At 39.4% G+C, this 18,130-nt stretch overlaps 1 protein-coding gene across 7 annotated transcripts in view; it reads left to right on the forward strand.

Moving 5' to 3' along the window:
* LOC125772065 (zwei Ig domain protein zig-8) overlaps window positions 1-18,130 on the forward strand; it is a 235,959-nt gene that overhangs the window by 177,540 nt on the left and 40,289 nt on the right. For all 7 annotated transcript variants that reach the window (XM_049443399.1, XM_049443406.1, XM_049443402.1 and 4 more), the window contains 2 exons: window positions 5,267-5,401; window positions 14,748-14,961. In XM_049443399.1, coding sequence (XP_049299356.1) covers window positions 5,267-5,401; window positions 14,748-14,961 — 349 coding nt within the window. The remainder of the gene's footprint in view (window positions 1-5,266; window positions 5,402-14,747; window positions 14,962-18,130) is intronic.

Raw genomic sequence — 18,130 nt, forward strand, 5'->3', positions numbered from 1 at the left:
GTCTCGTTTAGTGAGGGCAGTTTTTTAATGTTGGGTCCTGAAACCCCTACCACCCTTCCTTGCCCACCAGCACAATGTATGTGTCAAACCTTCGTCCTTTTGAAAAGCATACCCAGCGTGCGAGTAACCGCCATTGGAAAACCTTATTGTTCTTGAGGCACTGTGTACTCGATGCGCAGCGTAACAACAACATACAAAAACTGGAAAACGGTCCCCCGTGTCGGGGACAAAACGGAAGCAGTAAAGTTGGTCCGGTGTGGTTTGGAGACTGCTTCCCCCGATTTTGCTGCTGTTTCGATGCAACTCGCTCGCGAAGCTTTTCATCATTCGAGCGTGTAGCACGGTAAACGGAACCGACCGTGCGGAAAAATAATGAAAGATCTATCCCAGAATCTATGGTAGCGTGAAGGTCCGAACCGGTGCAACATAATGAAGCATCAACAAAGCTGACATTGTTTTCTTGCAGCACAAAACACTCTGCTTCCCTGCTCGTCTCCCAGTACTAACTCCCTTATCCCACCGGTGCTAAATGTGCCCGTGGTTCAATCAGTTCGTATGCATCGAACCCCTATCATCAGGTACCAGGGACATACTCTGCTGCATCATGCTATGGAAGAGACAACCTCCTCTCCCAAAAAAAAAAACACCCATCCCAATCCTGGAACCGTTGGGGCAAATGCCGTAAAGGCAATGTGTTTTTCGGGAGCCTGTGTTTGCTGTGTGAGAAGATAAATCGATGCGCAACGAATGCAACGACCCCAGGGGAGAAGGAGCTGAATTGTTGCGTCCTTTACCCGCTCTCCTACCCGCCCTCCACTCCCACGGGGGATGCATTTTGTTGCACAAAAGTCCGCAACGCAACGGAAACAGATCGCAAGCCTTTATCACATTTTGCAAGATGGATACCGTCCCTTTTTCTTTTGTAAATTTCGTTTGCGAATAAAATATACAACTAAAAAAGTCAAACAGCTGTTGCACACGAAACAATGTATCTGTGCACCGAAGTGCAACAATGGAATCTAGGGGCGAGGGGAAACTTGTAGGTGCGGGAGAATAGTTAATGGTTCGCTTTTGTTGTGCTTTGAGCTCCATTGCCATCGGTAGCGCATTAGGGGTTTGGGGTGCGTCCTTTCTTATTATGGACATAACAAATCCCATTTGTTGTTTCGGATGCAACAGAAAACAAACTGACAACCGTGCATGATTCATCACGAACCCGCGTTGTCCATCGGGAGATGATCCTTTGTTTGAAGGGGGTGGATTTGTTGAATGGATTGGTCCGTTGATTGTTTCTCTAATTTATGGTAGAGGCTAACGATAACGACCTTGTAAACGCATTCAAGTGAAATATTTCCTTTTCGGTGTAAAATCGTACAAGGGAAAACAAGCAAGGACATTTAACATAGTTACAATTTTATGGGAAATTTCATTAAATTATGCATGAATGATCAGATGAACAATATAGTACGAAATCTTTTTTACTTATACAAATTACTTACGTAGGATCTATTTTTTCCCGCGTAATGTAGCATTACGTAAAAACTTGAAAAGCCAAAAGTTTTACAGATATATTTACCGAAGATTTTTAATCTCAAAAGAATTTACAGGGAGTTTAACATTTAACAAGGTTTTTGAAGATTTCTTTTTCAAAAATCGATTATTTGATGGATATAAACGAAGTATGTTTCACATACGATGAATAGAATTCTAATTGAAAACAAATTAAGTTTCTCCTACCGGATAAACAGATAACACGGTTAATACGCGCAGAGTTATCAGTGTTGTAGTTTAAACGTCAAATATCCTTTAAAACTGTCATTTTCGAGCTGCACGGAAAATCCGACAGCCGGTTAAATAATACCCCGATAATCGGATTTCCTTTGTGATAATTGTGTTGTTGTTGTGATAATTGAAGTACATGAAAATTGAAAATTATATGCTTGTGATTAGTTCAATTTGGTACTTCTACGTTTTTTTTTAATTTTTACATATAAGATGTACAAGCCATTTCTGAAATGTTGAGATCTTGTTCCAAGAAAATCAAATTAATTAATTTCACAAATGTACTGACTGTAGTACAGTACTTAGTCCACACTTAACAGTCAAATTCAAAGATCGAATAAATCAATTAGTCCGAAAACATTATGTAACTTTAAATTGCTAAAATTTCCACAACGAATCTAAATTCGTTGGGAAAGAGCCAAGACAGAAGGATTTACCGTCCGACTTGGCGATGAACAAAACAAACACTGTTCTTCAATGAATTCTAGTTTGAAATGTTGCTTTATTCTTAATTTAACATAACTTATATACTAATTTTCTGCTGATCGATCGCGATCAGCAGTTTTACAATTTGTTGATTTTTCACCTACTTACTAGGCCATGTTTATTTTACTTATATTTTGGTCAGTTACTGGCCGTGTGGCCTAATTATTCACTGCTGTCGTCAATAATTGCTATTAAACATTTCTGAATGCTTCGAAATTTCGTAATGGAATTTGGAAGTCATCTAATCGACCGAATTCCCAAAACAAACACAAGTAAACATTCAAATACCCTAGCATGGAATATAACATGCTAATGAAAAAATTCTCATCACCATTCATCATGATTTAATGAAACCGTAATGGTCACTGGATAAATACTCGTTAGAAATTCTGTGGAAAAAAAACGAAATGATTGAACACATAACTGTGTTTAAACATGTCGTTCGTCCTTATGGGGCCACACTCGTATCCTTCGAACCACCAGTTGTTCAGCGTTCTTCACAGCGATGTACCGGAAATGTAAACAACTGAATAAATAATGCTTTAAAATATTTGACTAACCTGTCAATCAGCTTCGGTTCTTTGGTTTGGGTACACATGAGATTAAAAAAAAGGGATTCACACACGATACTTATCCTTTTTACGAAGCATACTTTACGAAACCCACACAATGATGCTGGTGAAGCAACACCGAAAAGCAAACACACACTTCAATCTACCCACAAGTCGTACCGTTTACAGGTGAAGAGTTTGCTCGATACCTCAGCATTGGCCCGGAAGGAAGTCAGCAAATCAATAGCCACTCATGCGTTCCTGGGCGCTTTAAACGTTCGCAGTGACGACCGACACACCGGTTACAACCATCGACCAGCAGCCGAACATTAGCTTGCGAATCGAATGGCCATTTCCATTGGCCAGTTGCTTTATTCATGCAGAAGATGGCTACCATCATCGTACACGTGCAGGTCAAAAGGGGCAATCATACACACGTCACGAGGTCAGGTGCGCTCGGTATACCTTTGTGGCACCGAGATCACCGTACCAATGCTTGATTAGCTTTCCCTCGTCCTGTCCTGAGGTGCAAGTTTTGTAACAAGACGCGTACGCATACTGGCAAACCACTAGAGTCTCATCGACGCAGCTTCATACTGTTCTAGGTTCAGTGCAAAAGGCAAATGGTTTTCAGTTTATGCAAATTTCTCATTTCATCAGAATTGCCCTTTTGCGGCCTCATTTACCTCACACGACCGGGCCCGAGTACCGGTCAGGCGAAACCGGCCAAAACCAACCCTGACCGCTCGAAACCTCCGAACCACGACGAACCCCAACCAACCATTCCGGTTTGACGTAACGACCATGACAAGCGCTATAAATACTAAATCACAGCATCTTACTTGCTCCGGGGCCCTGATGCTGCATTTAATAAATCATAATCCTTGACCGACTGTTGCAAACCAACCCGGTGGTGGACAATGTTCCAAGAGCAGACACTGCTCATCGGTCTTTTACTTGAGTGTAAGTTTTTGAAATCACTTAGAATAATTACTTATTCCTGAATGCTACGCTCTCTTTCGCTTGGAGCAGATTTACTTACATCCCTTAGGGACGATTGCTACCCAAACCGGAACCCGTCTTGGGACATTTGTATTGCTGCAGAATAAAGCTACATGACGTCATTTGGCGTAGAAGTGCATGCAATCGTTAAGTTGGTTTTGAGTCTATTATAAAAAGTGGTTAAAGATGGAGTTATTCTAAGCCTATCGAAAGAACCCGAACACGGGAGCTGGAATATGTTAAGAGGATTTAATGAAATTATACCGTCCCAAGTATTGGTGTTCTCCTTTTTCCCTGTTTCCAAATACTTCCTGTTCGCTACCTATTTCGGTAGAACAAAAAAAAAAAGAACGATCTGCAAATCTTCACTTCCAACAAGCAATTGTCTAAGGCAACGGCACAGTTTGCTTCACAAAACTGATTGGATTAGAACATGCAACCGATCGTATTTCAATCATGTTTTCACATAAATTATGTTCACCGTCACTGCTGAGGCACTACTTGCATACACCGCAGTACACGGGGAATATGCATGATCCTTGGCGAAGGTTGTCTTTCAACGAGCGTTAAAACTAGAACGCACATGGGAAGGGCGCAGGGTGAAAACGAGACAAGACATCGTAAAATCCTTGATGGCAGAAGCTTTCCCACCCCAATTGGGAAATGCACCTTTTCCACTGTGCTGTGCATGCTGCACATGCCGGGAGTTGAAGTATGGCGATGAGATGCAACCGTTTTCTCTATCATTTGGACCAACATTACATGCTAAATCTTCTCGGAGCTTTTCCATATCCGGGAAGTGCATGATGAAACCTCAACGAAACAACAACAACAATAAAAAAAAACACATCCTTCCCGACGTCAACACCGAAGAAAGGATTGCAGAAGGACACATTTCGTGTAGTGTGCCTGGTTTTTTTCTAAATTCAAGTTCTAAAGGTGTTGTCAAGTGGGTACACAAATTTGTTATTGTTCTCCATTCTACGACCCGGTGTCATGGGTGCATGATGCATAAGCTTATTCCCTGCACAGCAATGTACATTTAGAAAGCATATAGTGCGGAAAGCTGTACTAGCAGATGAACAATGGAAGCTTGAAATAAGTGAATATCGCTGCTTTATGGAGATGCTGTTGTTTTATTTTCATTTTCCAAGCATAGGAATTTGTAATTTTTAGTTGTACCAAAGTTTACACATTCTTACAACAAAAATTTTCCTGCGTGTAAGCTGCAAAATCATGCTTTGGTGAAATGTAAACATAACCTACAAAACGAGCTCTTACACTGTTATCAGCTGAAACCCGAGAAAAACGGTCCTCACTTTTGGATGAAAACCCTTTCCTTTTTTTGGTTTTGTTTACTACAGCATCTACAACATTTGCCATAAAATGATCTCTATTTCCATCCCGACTAACCGACGACTTCTTTTCGTTCTCTTCCACCACAGGTTTCGACACCGACCGGGATCATTTCACATTTCGTGAACCTGCAAGTGGTCGTCCCGGAAGCGTTCATACTCGGTTCCGGCGAGCTGCACGTGGATATGGGATCAACAATCAATTTAGTTTGCATAATTGAGAAGGTAAGCTCCGTACTTTGTCCGTTTCGCGTCGACCTGGTTTGTTTATTCATTATAGTGGAGAGAAATAGATGGAAATGATCCAGAAAAGAGAGGGAGTTAAACAACCCTTAAAAACTGAGCCTTTTCTGGTTGGAAAGCCTAGTCTTTGGGATGGTAGAATTTACTGGAACTCCTCTTCCCAGGGAGTATAGTAATGTGTAAAACAACAGCAGGTAAAATGGAGTCCTTTTAAAGCACATCACCTTTGAAAGAGTTTGCAGTAGTGATGGGCGTTCCGGAATGAACCCGGTGGGTTCGTTCCATTCCTTAAAAGGAACAAACCGAACTGGGTTCGAAGTTGTGAACCTGGTAAGTTCACGTATTGATACAAAGAAAATCTATCGAACCTTCCAAAAGTAAAACATCTAGATATGATCCGCGGAGCCATGACCGCTGTGGATTTTTTCCGAATTCGAAACCTCAGACACTCACGAGTGATTTGTAGTTATTTGCGTTTTTAAGGACAACCTGAGAAATCGACAAACGTCTCCACCATTTTTTAAGACTAGTTTTGTCTTTGACACTTTGATCACTTTGACAGATCTTATGCTTTAGCTGTTGAAAATGTACACCATTTTTTGGTCGATGGGTAATGTTAGGTTCGATTTTAAAAAAATTACTTACTAAAGAATTAAAACTCACATTAACTATCATACTAAAATGATTAAATTAATATTTTTCGGTTCTGCAACCTTGCAATTGTACCTTTATTATACAATTTTCCTCACAAGTTGTGTACAAATTTAATTTCAAAATTTATAGTTTGTATAAGAAATTTAATCCTTGAATTTAAAATTTAATTAAATTATAGCATGTTAACCTATTCAACTTTGCCTACGCTTTTAGGAAGTATAGAAAGAAAAACTATAATTATTATTATTCATTTTAAAATTTATTCCTCCATTTAACGAGATTCATCCTAATCGTACTATATCGTACTAAGGAATATCTACAAAAATATTCCGCAAAAGTCAGTTTATTAATTGTTAGTGCTATGCATTGCTTTTATGGAAATCATCAACCAAAAGCTGTAAGGAAAAAAATATTCCGTTCCTTTTCGAAAAGAACATAAGTTTGTTACGTTTAGAATTTTTCCTAACTTTTCCCATCATTGGTTTGAAGCACCATCATTGCGGAAGAGCATCTGTGAGGAATCCCAAAAAAAACACAAATACGTAAAACATAAAAAATGTTACACAAATCTTTACTCACACTCTCCACTCATCCCTTCCAACACGAAAGCAATGTCGTTCTTGACCGGTGGTACGGTATTCTTGCAGTGTCTACATCATAACCAACAGAGCATAAGGATGCGAGCAGGAGATATTGTTTCACTGGAGATATTTCACCTCTCCCAATGTCTGCCGAGCAGGTTTTAGCCTAATTTATAAAAAAGACGGAAAATAATTTCCATGCTGGAATATTTTACTTGTTCAACTATTTTAATAAGATTACCACCCAAAACCGAAGCCCAACGTGGTGACCATGGAGGAGGGAGTAAGGGAAAATTCCTGTCGACACGTGGTGGAGTACTTACTCGCACTAGGTTTCGTATTCGGTACTGGAGTTGCTTCCGTATCTCGTCTAATCTTGCTTCAGTGCGCCATCAAGGAAAGTGGTCCATTCTATCATGCTGTTTAATGCCACCAAAGCAAGAGTGTTCCAGGAATTGGAAGTGAAGAAGTGTGTTATTTCGGGCACAATCTCAGTACGGAATTGTTGCACACCACTTCCAACGGTACCCCGAAAGGAACCTTTCCAACTATTTCCATTCTATTGCTGTGTTCTTGCGAATGGTTCATGCAGTTTATTTCACCACCTCGAAGGTTAAGGGTGGAAACATTCCAGTTTCCAGCATCTGCAACAGCTTCGAGCTTCCAGAGTTCGATCGACGTTGCATGAAATTAGCGTTCGCATTTCTGGTGTGATCTACACATTTCCTAGCTCTTTTTTTGCTTTTGACGAATGCGTTGCAACAATAGCGAGCTGCATATGTGTTTTAGTTTTTGTTGGAAAATTGTTCCGAAATTCCCTTTAGAGTATTTGAAAGTAATGAAAAGAAACCAATCTTCCCTTCCTCTTTGTATGTGATCGTATTCTTTGTACAATTTTTCATCCCCCGATAGAGCTATTATTTAAAAAAAACCATTACACACTGGTGTGAATTATCGGATGGCATCTCGCTTCCATGTAAAGAAACCACCATTATAGACTGGCCCGATTTTCTTCACTTCAGAATCCGCCTTTTTTTTCGGCCATCACATTTTTAAATCATTTTTCGCTCTTTTCTCCTTCGTTTTGCACTAAAAGCATCGGTCGCTAAAAGATAACGACCCGCTCGGTGCGACACTGGCAGCAGGGTTGTAGGATGGCTTTTCACCGGATAAAGAACCGCCCACCAGGTATCAGTACGCGCTTCCACCATGGTAAGTGAGCTGGAATGTCCCGGTCCTACGCTCCGGGCGTCTTCCGAAGAATGTCGATATAACGTTGTGCAATTGCGAAAAATGTTTCTATGGATTCTTTATATTCGCTTGCGTACCTTTTCCCAACAAAAAAGGTGTCACAGCGTTTTCGGTTTATAAAATTTTGACCCACTCCATTCTCCGAAAGGCGAAACAATGAACTGCAAACGATCAGTGTGAACAACCGAAAATGGAAAAGAAAAGAACAAATGATAACCCAAGTGTCTTCGACAGTCCACTTCCGGTTGGTCCGGTTGTTCATTATTGTGCAGTGAATTGAGTGATAAAAGCGATAATTGATGATCCCATACCTGTAGGGAGAGAAGGGAGAAGAAGGTACCTTGGGTGTTGGGTGCCGACTCTATCCGGACGCTTCGTACGGGATCGATCGTGTGGATTTTTTGGAGCGGTCAGTTTACTGAAATGCTTCACCGGCTAGAAATTTATTACCAGTTCATCGCGCACACAAAACGATTTTGGTTGGAGGCGAGTTAGGATTATGGCTTTTTTGGGCTTTGTTTTATCGACGATTTTCACAACTGCCATTTTGCTACAGTTTCTTCACCGTCCTGCGATAAAGCTATCGAAGCGTTAAAGGGGTTTTTGAGCTATCTGCGAAATTTATGAAATATGAATCTTTGTTTGGGAAGCTTCACTGGCAAAGGAAAATATGAAATATTAGCCAGCAAGAAATTAAGCATGGGATTTAGAAGGTAAGCTACCGAAGTTAGTGAACAAAGCAAATCATTCTCAACCCGACCGTGTGTCGTGTATTTTATCAACTTTCATGCTTGATGATGTTACAATGTGTCACTATAATCATTAATGGAAGGGATAACAAATACATTTTCGCTAAGGTGGTAACGAGAAATCAGAAACACCCCAACATCTCTGACATGCTAGTGAAGGGTATGATCCAAATTTTTCATAATAAAAAATCGTTGTGAAACTATGCGAAAATGATTGAAAACATACCACAAAATCTGAGAAAATTAGATAAAAACCTGAGGAAAACTGGAAAAAACTTATTTGAAAAAAGGTTTGAAAACCCATGAAGCACAGCAGGAAAAAAAATCAGGGTTTATTTCGGTGACTTCGAAGTCGATTTCGAATTTAAGTCTCACGTCTTTTCTTTTCTTTCGTTTTAAACAGCGGAGCATTACCCTCTATGAACATAAGTACCTCAAAATTTCTCAATCATATGCAAAGATACATCTACTCCTTTCAGGCTTTCAACTACTAAAGTAATATGCTCCGACTCCAGAGTTCCTATCACTAATACACACCTTCACCATCTGCTCCAAAACGAATAAAAGATGAATGTACACCCATCAAACGGGCTTGATTAACTATTCAGTACCAGTTCTACCAGCCTGGCCCGTGTGCTGAAGTGTGAAGCGAGCGCTTTGCTGCTTTCTACAAAATCGTTTCACATCATCACATCACCATTAGTTGTGAGATTGATCTCGCAAAGACAAACCCAAAGATAATGTCATTGACGGTGCGAAACAAAAATCAATCGATCCGAAACCTTTTTGCGCCTCGTTTGCTACTGCGCTAATCTTGCACTCATCTTGAGCGATGTTCTTACATCAGCTATAAAAGCAAACCGGGTTTAAGTGCTGGTAGCAGGCATATTACCATGTTGTAATGAAGCATGTAAACCAATCTGTTTCAATCATCGTACGTAGAAGAATCACACGAGAGAGGAAGAAAAGCAAGTTTCCAATAAAAGAGTGTTTGTCGCTACTGTTCCTTATCGCTGTATCGCAACTCTTCGCAACAAAAATGTTTTCTATTTTGTTAGCAAAGCAAACAACACACAAAAATAGAAAAAAAAACGGTTGACAATTGAACCCCTAAAGCCGAGAGCGTAAAATAGAAACAAAATCATGAAACATACAACGGCGCAACAACCATTTACTGATCAAAATTTATCGCCCACCAAATTAAGCTTATCGCTTCGACAACCGTACGGTGTTCGAGAAGTTCGGTGTGTGTGTGTCCGGCACAGTTGCCCCGAAAAACACTCTTGTTTGTGCTTGCCATTTCGGGCGACTAACCGATTTTCTGCCCAATCAACTGTTTTTTCCCGTTTCTTCCCATCGGAACGTTCTTCTTGCGTTGCGTTTGCAACAAGCATACGATGACGCAACGGTGGCATCATGCGGCAACAACAATCAAGAAAGGAAACTCAAGGTTCACTAAAGACGAAGCTACTTCATCCACGTGCCGTGGAACCCATAACGCCTTCCCACCCGTGATGCTATCACTCGGCCCACATGGCACGTTGTCGTAGTCCTTTCGTGATAGAAACATTAACAAGCGCACCCAATCGATAAGGACAAATTGTCGGCAGGCTCAAACTAAATCCTGTGGCTGATTCGTGCGGCAATCCGAGGTTTCGAGCAGGAAAAAAAACGAAACCCCCGAAATCGTCAATGAAGTGAAGATAACGGCATGAAGACTTTTAACCCACCGTAGATTAGGAAGGGACAGATTGCTAAATGTGCCCCCCGTACCCACAATGAGGTGTGTTCGGGCAAAACTAATAACGCTTAACCCGATACGAAAGCATTTACGCTTCGGAAAATCTGCTTTAATTGCCACCCGTTTGAATGGGTTTTTTGTTGTGAACTGTGAATGTTGCTTTTCTCTCCCTCGATCTTTCGTTGGGTGATTACATTTTCGGTGCCATTTTTCTTTCAATTTAACAATTTCATTGGTTGTGCATTGTATTGGCGCAAAAGAACGAGTAAAAACGGGGCGAGGAACTTGTTTCGGGTGTCGCCTAATTGGGTGTTGCTTCCCTCCCCAGGGAAGGGAAATTGATGACAACCGTTGAACGACACGAAATGGTCAAACTTTCCAGACGGCTGTCAAACGATACGATTCAGCGAAGGTACGAGAAGAGAAGCACAATCCTCATCGATTAATTCTCGAATTGGCTTACTTCTTTTATATATCTTTTTGGAATAAAAAATACCCAACGAATGAATTGCAATCATCGGTTTCGCTTATTTCCACGATTTTTTTTTTCTTTTTTCGTTTTGTGGCGAAGAAAAAAAACTTTTACAAAAAACAGATCATAATGCATCTCCACCCGGTAAGCTCCCTTATTTTTTTATTTCAATATTGTAAGTGAATGAGTGAAAAAGAATGTACACATTTTGCATTTTTACATCGGCACCTCCAAACTCCGATGGTGGAACAAACAACTATGGAAATGGTGAAAAGGTTAAAAGGTGATCGGGGGTAAAAATAATCCAACAATTCATAGAAAGTTCAAACGAACGGGAACGTAATGCTTTCGTAATGGTTTGGAGCATTATATTTATTCGTTTTTTTATTTGCGATCAGTTTTTCTGAAACAAATTTTCCATTAGCGGTCTCTTTTTTTCGACTGTTTTTTTTTTACTTATCCTTTCATCATTCAATGCTAGTTTTTTCAACCACTTTTAGCTGTAAAGACAGCTTTTTTATTTTAACAACAAAGAAACATTTCACTGTTAAATTTCGTTGTTTTGTTTTAATTTTTTGTAAATAATTAAAGAGAATAGGTGAATGCTACAACTTTCAATTTAAATTTTTAATCTGTTGCTCTTCTTTTACATGATAATTCTTTTGAAAAAGCTTTGTAATATTCGCTCAATAACTATAATTTTAATTTAATATTAAAACAATATTGTTCAAGTGGTAAAAGTTTCCATTTTTAAAATGGATTAAGTTTGGTTTTATTTCAAGACTCTAACTTTTACAGTTGAATTTCAATTATTTAAGAAAATTTTCATTTTTTTTAAACATGTAATTAAAATTTATATTTATGTTGTATAAGTTAAATGTATCCGATAAACCTTTAATGAGATACAAATTAATCAAAATTTTACAATGTTGTTGTTGTACAAAAATGTTTAACGAATTTTCAACTTCAAGAGAGAGCTTGAGCCTGCCATTTCTGGCTTTCCTCGACTACCCGTATCTGTCGTCCAAATTCTGGCAATGGTATCCATGGGGTTGGCACACTTATCACAAAAAATTTTAGGTATGAAAAAGGTTTTCGAACTGCGAAACAGATATAAAATCATTTCTTTGGACACAAAAAGTAAGAGCTATTATAAAACCACCCGTCAAAAGAAACGCCATAAACGTAAGAATAACAAAGGAATTAAAAAAAAACATTGATACACAGTCAGTATTTCAGGAAACCCTTTTATAAAAATTTGCTATTTGTGTTGCGGTGACGAGATTATGGGATCTTGTCGAGGATTTCCAAAAAATCCTTTCAACTACTACTACATTATTGTTTAATACAACTACATGAAACATATGTTAAGTTATAATATACCGATATATTGAGCAAGAAAATAATTTAATCATCCATTTCAAAGAGATGGAAATAAACCACAACTACATTCAACACAAAACCAAGCATAAACTTACTTCTCAGAAACTACTACTGACACCGGTTACACCCTCAATTGTGTTAATTTACATCAAAAGAAATGTTTCATTCAATTTCGAAAGAAACCCATTATCGTTTGTGTTAAGTGAGTTTTGGGTTTCCGTTCAAAACCCATCAATTGGGAAAAACCGCTCAAAACCGGAATGCTTTGCAATAGCACAAGCAACAACACTGGAGAGTACTTTTCCTACCTCAAAGAACAGTGTTGCATATGTGACTCACATTTGGAACCATGCGGGAAAACAGGCGTGACGGGCGGAACAATTAAGCCACAAATTGAAATTTTCGAACCTTACGCTCGTGTAACGTGAGGTTTTCCGACCCGAGAAGCCGACCATTCAAGTACCCAGTTTAGAGCTCTGGTGGTCCCATTTTTACTACTTTCCCACATACACCCAACCGTCAAAGTGTCAAATTCAAACTTCTGGCACAATCTAATCAATTCCACACGACGGTCCGTAGCAAAAGCGCGAGCGTGCAACACTCTGCGCCATTGAAACGAAAGACCGACAGAGAGAACAGCGTCACGAGGAACGGTTTCTTAACTAGCAATTTACGTTGTAAATCGAGGAACAATGTTAGCTAGAACACCATTAGGTACTTCTCATTCCACTGGATACTCCTTCCACATAGGTGGTTTGAGGGAGTTGGAAGATGCAAAGGGAAGAAGGGTCAGTATGTTGTTAAAAGAATTTTAAAAGAAACAGCACACAAACCGCGACAAACCAACTGCACATTCGATGATTTGGTCTGCAAATAAAATGAAGCAACCGAACAAACAGAAAGCACATCTAACCGCCATTGTTTCCAATAGCCATTGCAAAAATGCTTGTCGCCGATTGAAATAACAACAAAATGGCACACAAGCTTGTACCATTCACAGTGAAATCCTTGCGTTCCAAACGGAAGGCGAAACAACAAGGAGAGTAGAACAAAAATTCAGCAAACGCTGCCAAATTCCAATTACGCTTAATGTTCGCTGGTCGTTATGGAAATGGGTTTGGTTTTTCGAAATTTTCACCCATCCATTCGTACTCTACAGTGTGCGATTTGTGTTTCTCGTTTTTTCTTTTCGCCCTTGGAGTGTGTGGGTGCTTTAGTTTATCCTTTAGTTCCAAAGGCAAAAATTGAAACAATCAACCTAACTAAGGCATCCCCGTACCAGCTCGACGAATCGATCGCAAATGCGGAAGTGAATGAAATGAAACGGAACGCTTCATGCCTGGCACGGTTCGGGTTAGATCCCATCCCTCCCTCCCCAAAAAAGGCTTTCCCGCACCAGAGAATCTTCCGAATTCTATCGCCATTTATTTGAAGCTTTTAGGTCCTCCCGAGGGATCGCCGGTTTTTTTTTTGCCCTTAAACCAGCGAAACGTGGCAGGCAAATGAACGTCGCGTGTGCCCGGTTGCCATCCGTAAGTGTACGATTCCGATGCTTGAAAACTTCAAATTGAAAGAGTTAAATGCTTGCCCCAACGAACCAGGTTTGGGCTTGATGTGGTCGCTCCATTATTTTGTGCCATTTTGTGTCATTTTCTGTTCTTTTTCTTCTCTACCCTTCTCATTCGCTGCTTGGTTAAGGGCCAAACCGCGTGCAAAACTGTAGCCGTAGTAAAATCGGGGAAATTGATTTTCCATTCATGCAACCCACCCCCAACCAGAATCGGGGCAGGAAATTAAGCATGGTTTTCTTTTACCTCTTCGCGTTCGTTTATGCTTTCGCTTCATACGCTCGGGATTTTAGTGATTTCCTGTGCAGTACTTGGGTTTCGATCGGAAAGTTTCCCATTGTCTTGGGTGTGACGAACACAAAAAAAAAATACGAAGGGAATGAAGTTCTTTCATACGGGTGGTTTTGACGCATAATGAGGCAATGATTTTGTCGTGTCACGAAGAATGTTTCGTTGGTTTTGCAGAATCCGTTTTTTTAGAGCTCGTACATGATTGTGCTACGTAATGTGGGAAAGCATTATTTTTAATGGTTTATTATTACAGTGTACGTAATGGTTATTTTCAATTCAGGGAAAATATGTGCGTTCGGTTTATAAAAGCAATTTTCCACCATTCCGATACCAACAAAAAAAAAACAATTTTCTTTATTTGAAATTATTTTTTATCGAAGATCTAAACGACACTCTTGTCAATTTTCACACCATATTTATTTGTAAAGCTACATAAAAAAGGGTAGCAATTACGAAAAGATTCGTAACAGAACTTTTTTTGCGTGCAGAGATTGATGTGCTAAATCTTTACGCTCTGTTTCAAAGCTTTCCATCGTTCGGGTGCCTTAAAGATATTCCTAAAGAAACCTCCGTATCTAACCGTGCCTCGTATACTAATTTAGACGGATGTCCTTTTTCCATTTCTCGCCCTGTCGTAGAGCCCACAGCCACCCCAGTACGTGTACTGGCAGCGTAACGATCGGATGATCAACTACGACGATTCGAGGCGAGACATCACCATCGAAACGACGCCCGGTCCACGAACGCAGAGCCGCCTCATCATCCGGGAGCCGCAAATCAACGACTCGGGCAACTATACCTGCTCGGCCAGCAACACGGAACCGGCCAGCATATACGTGTTCGTGTCGAAAGGTAAGTTTCACTGCTGCACATGTTTAACCATGTTGCTTGAGAGTTGATAGATTGATCGAACAGATAGAGGAGAACTTCCTTTAGCTTTTAAGATTCGCCCAGTGTTCGACGAAATCAGTGCAATAACAACCAGGAAAAAAGAAACTAACTTAATCTAATCGACCAAACGCTACTGCCACACACAAACAGGACAACTTCATTTCACTTACACGGCGCCATTGTTGTGGTGCCTTTGTGCTTTTGTGGACCTCCGTTTTCTATCACTGACCTTTTGTTCCTTATTTTTTTGCTTTGGTCGGCCGAGTTCGCCTTTCAAGGACAACATCTTGTTGCCGGTGTTGTTTGCGTGCCCGGTGTTGGAAGTTCGCACTGAGACACTCTATTCTACCCGCTGTGACCGGTCTCACGATGCCCCGGTACCAACCACCGCGTGTGATGAATGGACAAAGTTGTTGAAATTTATTAGGCCAACACCTTATCGCCTAATTACTATTCAGAGACTTAATTATGCCCGAAAGTTTTCCACCCTAAAAAACACCCACACCCGCTTCGCCACCCACGCTGATGCGTCACCGATAGAGAAAGTTTTTCCAGCTCTTGGGTTGGGTGGTTGATGTTGCTGTTTTGTTACTTCTCCACTTCATGCTGTACCTGAGGGATGGTGTTGGGTGGTACTTTTCCTGGATGTACCAGGTACATCATTCGGGTGGCTCGTTAGTAGTAGTGGCAGTAGTTTTGGTAGATGTTATCGGTAAAATAGAACATGGTGTCCTCTGCCGTGTGCCAACCGTGCCTGAGAGTGCCGAGATTGACATTTTCGTATGTTGAGACATAAAAACTAAGAAGGAATTTGTGGGGGAAAAAGTTTTAAGTGCTTTAAGGAACGGATGTGTATCGTGGTATGTAATTGATTGTCTACGAATCCATGAGTTTCATCGGATTGAGTTTATTTAAATATTTGGTATGTTTTAAATTTCTATAACATACGGGTTTGTTATTTAACATTATTATTGTAAAAAAAATATTTTAAAAAGAAAATCAAGATTATTGGGAACAAAAATTGCATATCATTCTTTTCTATTTTCAAAGCTAAGTTAAATGAAATATTTCATGCTTACATGAAGTTTTCGAATGCTTTGTTTTATTTTGATTCAAGTAACATTTTCAATTCATTTTAGTCTTGAACATGTTTTATTAAACATCATGAACAGTTTTATCCATTTTAACAGTTTTAAAACCTTATAAAGATAAGTAGGAAGCTAACATTTAAAACTTAAACATATCTTTTTTCAAATCTTACTGTAAAACCACCGATTCGTGCGTTGTAAATCTAATTTTTAAACCCTATTTAAGACATTTAGACAAGACATTTAAGACAATTATAGTAAAGTATTTGCAGTTTATTTTAGAATTTTAGCCATTATCGTTAAGTCCCGATTAAGTGTCATTGAAAAAGATCATTGGAATTACTTTTGATAGAATCCGTTGTTGGCATAATTATAAATAGCATTTATGTATATGACATTATATATAAGACATTATGTCATCTTGATATAGATATTGAATATATTGATAGAGATATTGAATTTACCTCAGTATAATGAGGTCCTACAACATAATATAAGAGTGAATTAGAGAAATTAAGGAAAAGGTAATTATTTTTGAAACTATTTTTGATAAAAGTTTAAATCCCCGACATTCATACTTCTCGTTCGTTGGGTAGTAAGTACTTACAGCACACAAAGATAATTCAAATATTCTCTTTGAATTCAAAACGCTTGTTATGTAAAAAAGCATCGTATTAAAAGGTTAATTAACACCTTTTTTACATTCTAATATGAATCTTGGGACCTAATACAATGGTACCATAAGTTTTGGGCAGTGGTCTTACTTTACATGTTTTTTCTCACTTTTTAGCAAAGTCTTTCAGTTTACTTGTCACTCAACTAGAAATAGCCTAAAAATCTATCGGGCTTTTAGAGAAATTATTTAACTAATGTAATGCTATACTAGAAAACTAGAAAACTGTTTGAAATATGCTTTGTTTTTTGTTTCAACATTTTGAAGAAGCTTTCCAAACACTTAGGAAAGTCATATGAAGAAGTCCGAATGATATTGGCATTGCCATGATGGAACAAAGAAGGATTTCCCTCACTTTCGTGCAATATTTTAAAACGCACTTGTTGTTCTTTCTACTCCCTTTCCAACCCATATCCTACCCAAAGTTTTCATATTTTGCTAATATGAAATATAGGTCAAAAAGGTTACACAAACTATGAACTTTACATTACTGATGTTTTGTTTACATATTTGTGTTAGGAAAGTGAAAAGTTTTGGATAGTAAACCCTGTCTAAATTTTGCTGTGATTACCTTAAACTGCAATGTTTTTTTTCTTCTTGGCCAAAGTACAAACAAAACAATGGGCAGCTATATTTTTGCTAACAAAAAGTTTTGGAACGAAACGAAAAAAAAGACAACAACACACTGGATGAACAAATTAACGATAATCCATATTCCTGCTTCCCAGTTGCTCCCTGCGGTAGAACATTAGTGCTTTATTTAAAAGCACATCTTCCGAATGTTCGTTTGCCGTCGCCCAAAGAAAGAAAACAACACACATTTTCCCTTTGACAAATCTATATGACTGCCAGCCGTACCGCAAACTCCTCAGCGAACTAATCCTTCCACCCCGATACCGAACCGACCGTAAACCAACACCGGCCCCGGCAAGTGTTTTCGTGTTGGCTCATCTAAAGCACACCGAAAGATAAGCGACCACAAAGCACTGGAGAAGGAAAAACAGGGCGAACCCGTGCCAACTCCAACTTCGGAGTTGGAATGGATGAAATTAATTTACCCACCCACAGAGCCTCCGATCTCGCACATCACATCGGGGTCGCTTATTTATCTCATCGTTCCATACGATCACTACTATTTGTTAAGTTTTTCTTCCAGAATTGGGGTTTTATGCTCTTTTTCTTTTTGCGTTATTTGACTGCGTGAAGAATGGTTAGTGCGTGCGTACGTGATGGAATGGCAAAATGTGGGAATGTATTGTGCTCCATTTTCTCTGTCCACCCGATTTCGAGTACGTATTTATCCTTCCCCAACAACTGAGGCTGATGCTGCTTTCCACCCAAAAAAAACAAAAACAAAAACTCGACCGGA

This window comes from Anopheles funestus, chromosome 3RL (assembly GCF_943734845.2).
Source record: "Anopheles funestus chromosome 3RL, idAnoFuneDA-416_04, whole genome shotgun sequence".
NCBI classification, from domain to species: Eukaryota; Metazoa; Arthropoda; class Insecta; order Diptera; family Culicidae; genus Anopheles; species Anopheles funestus.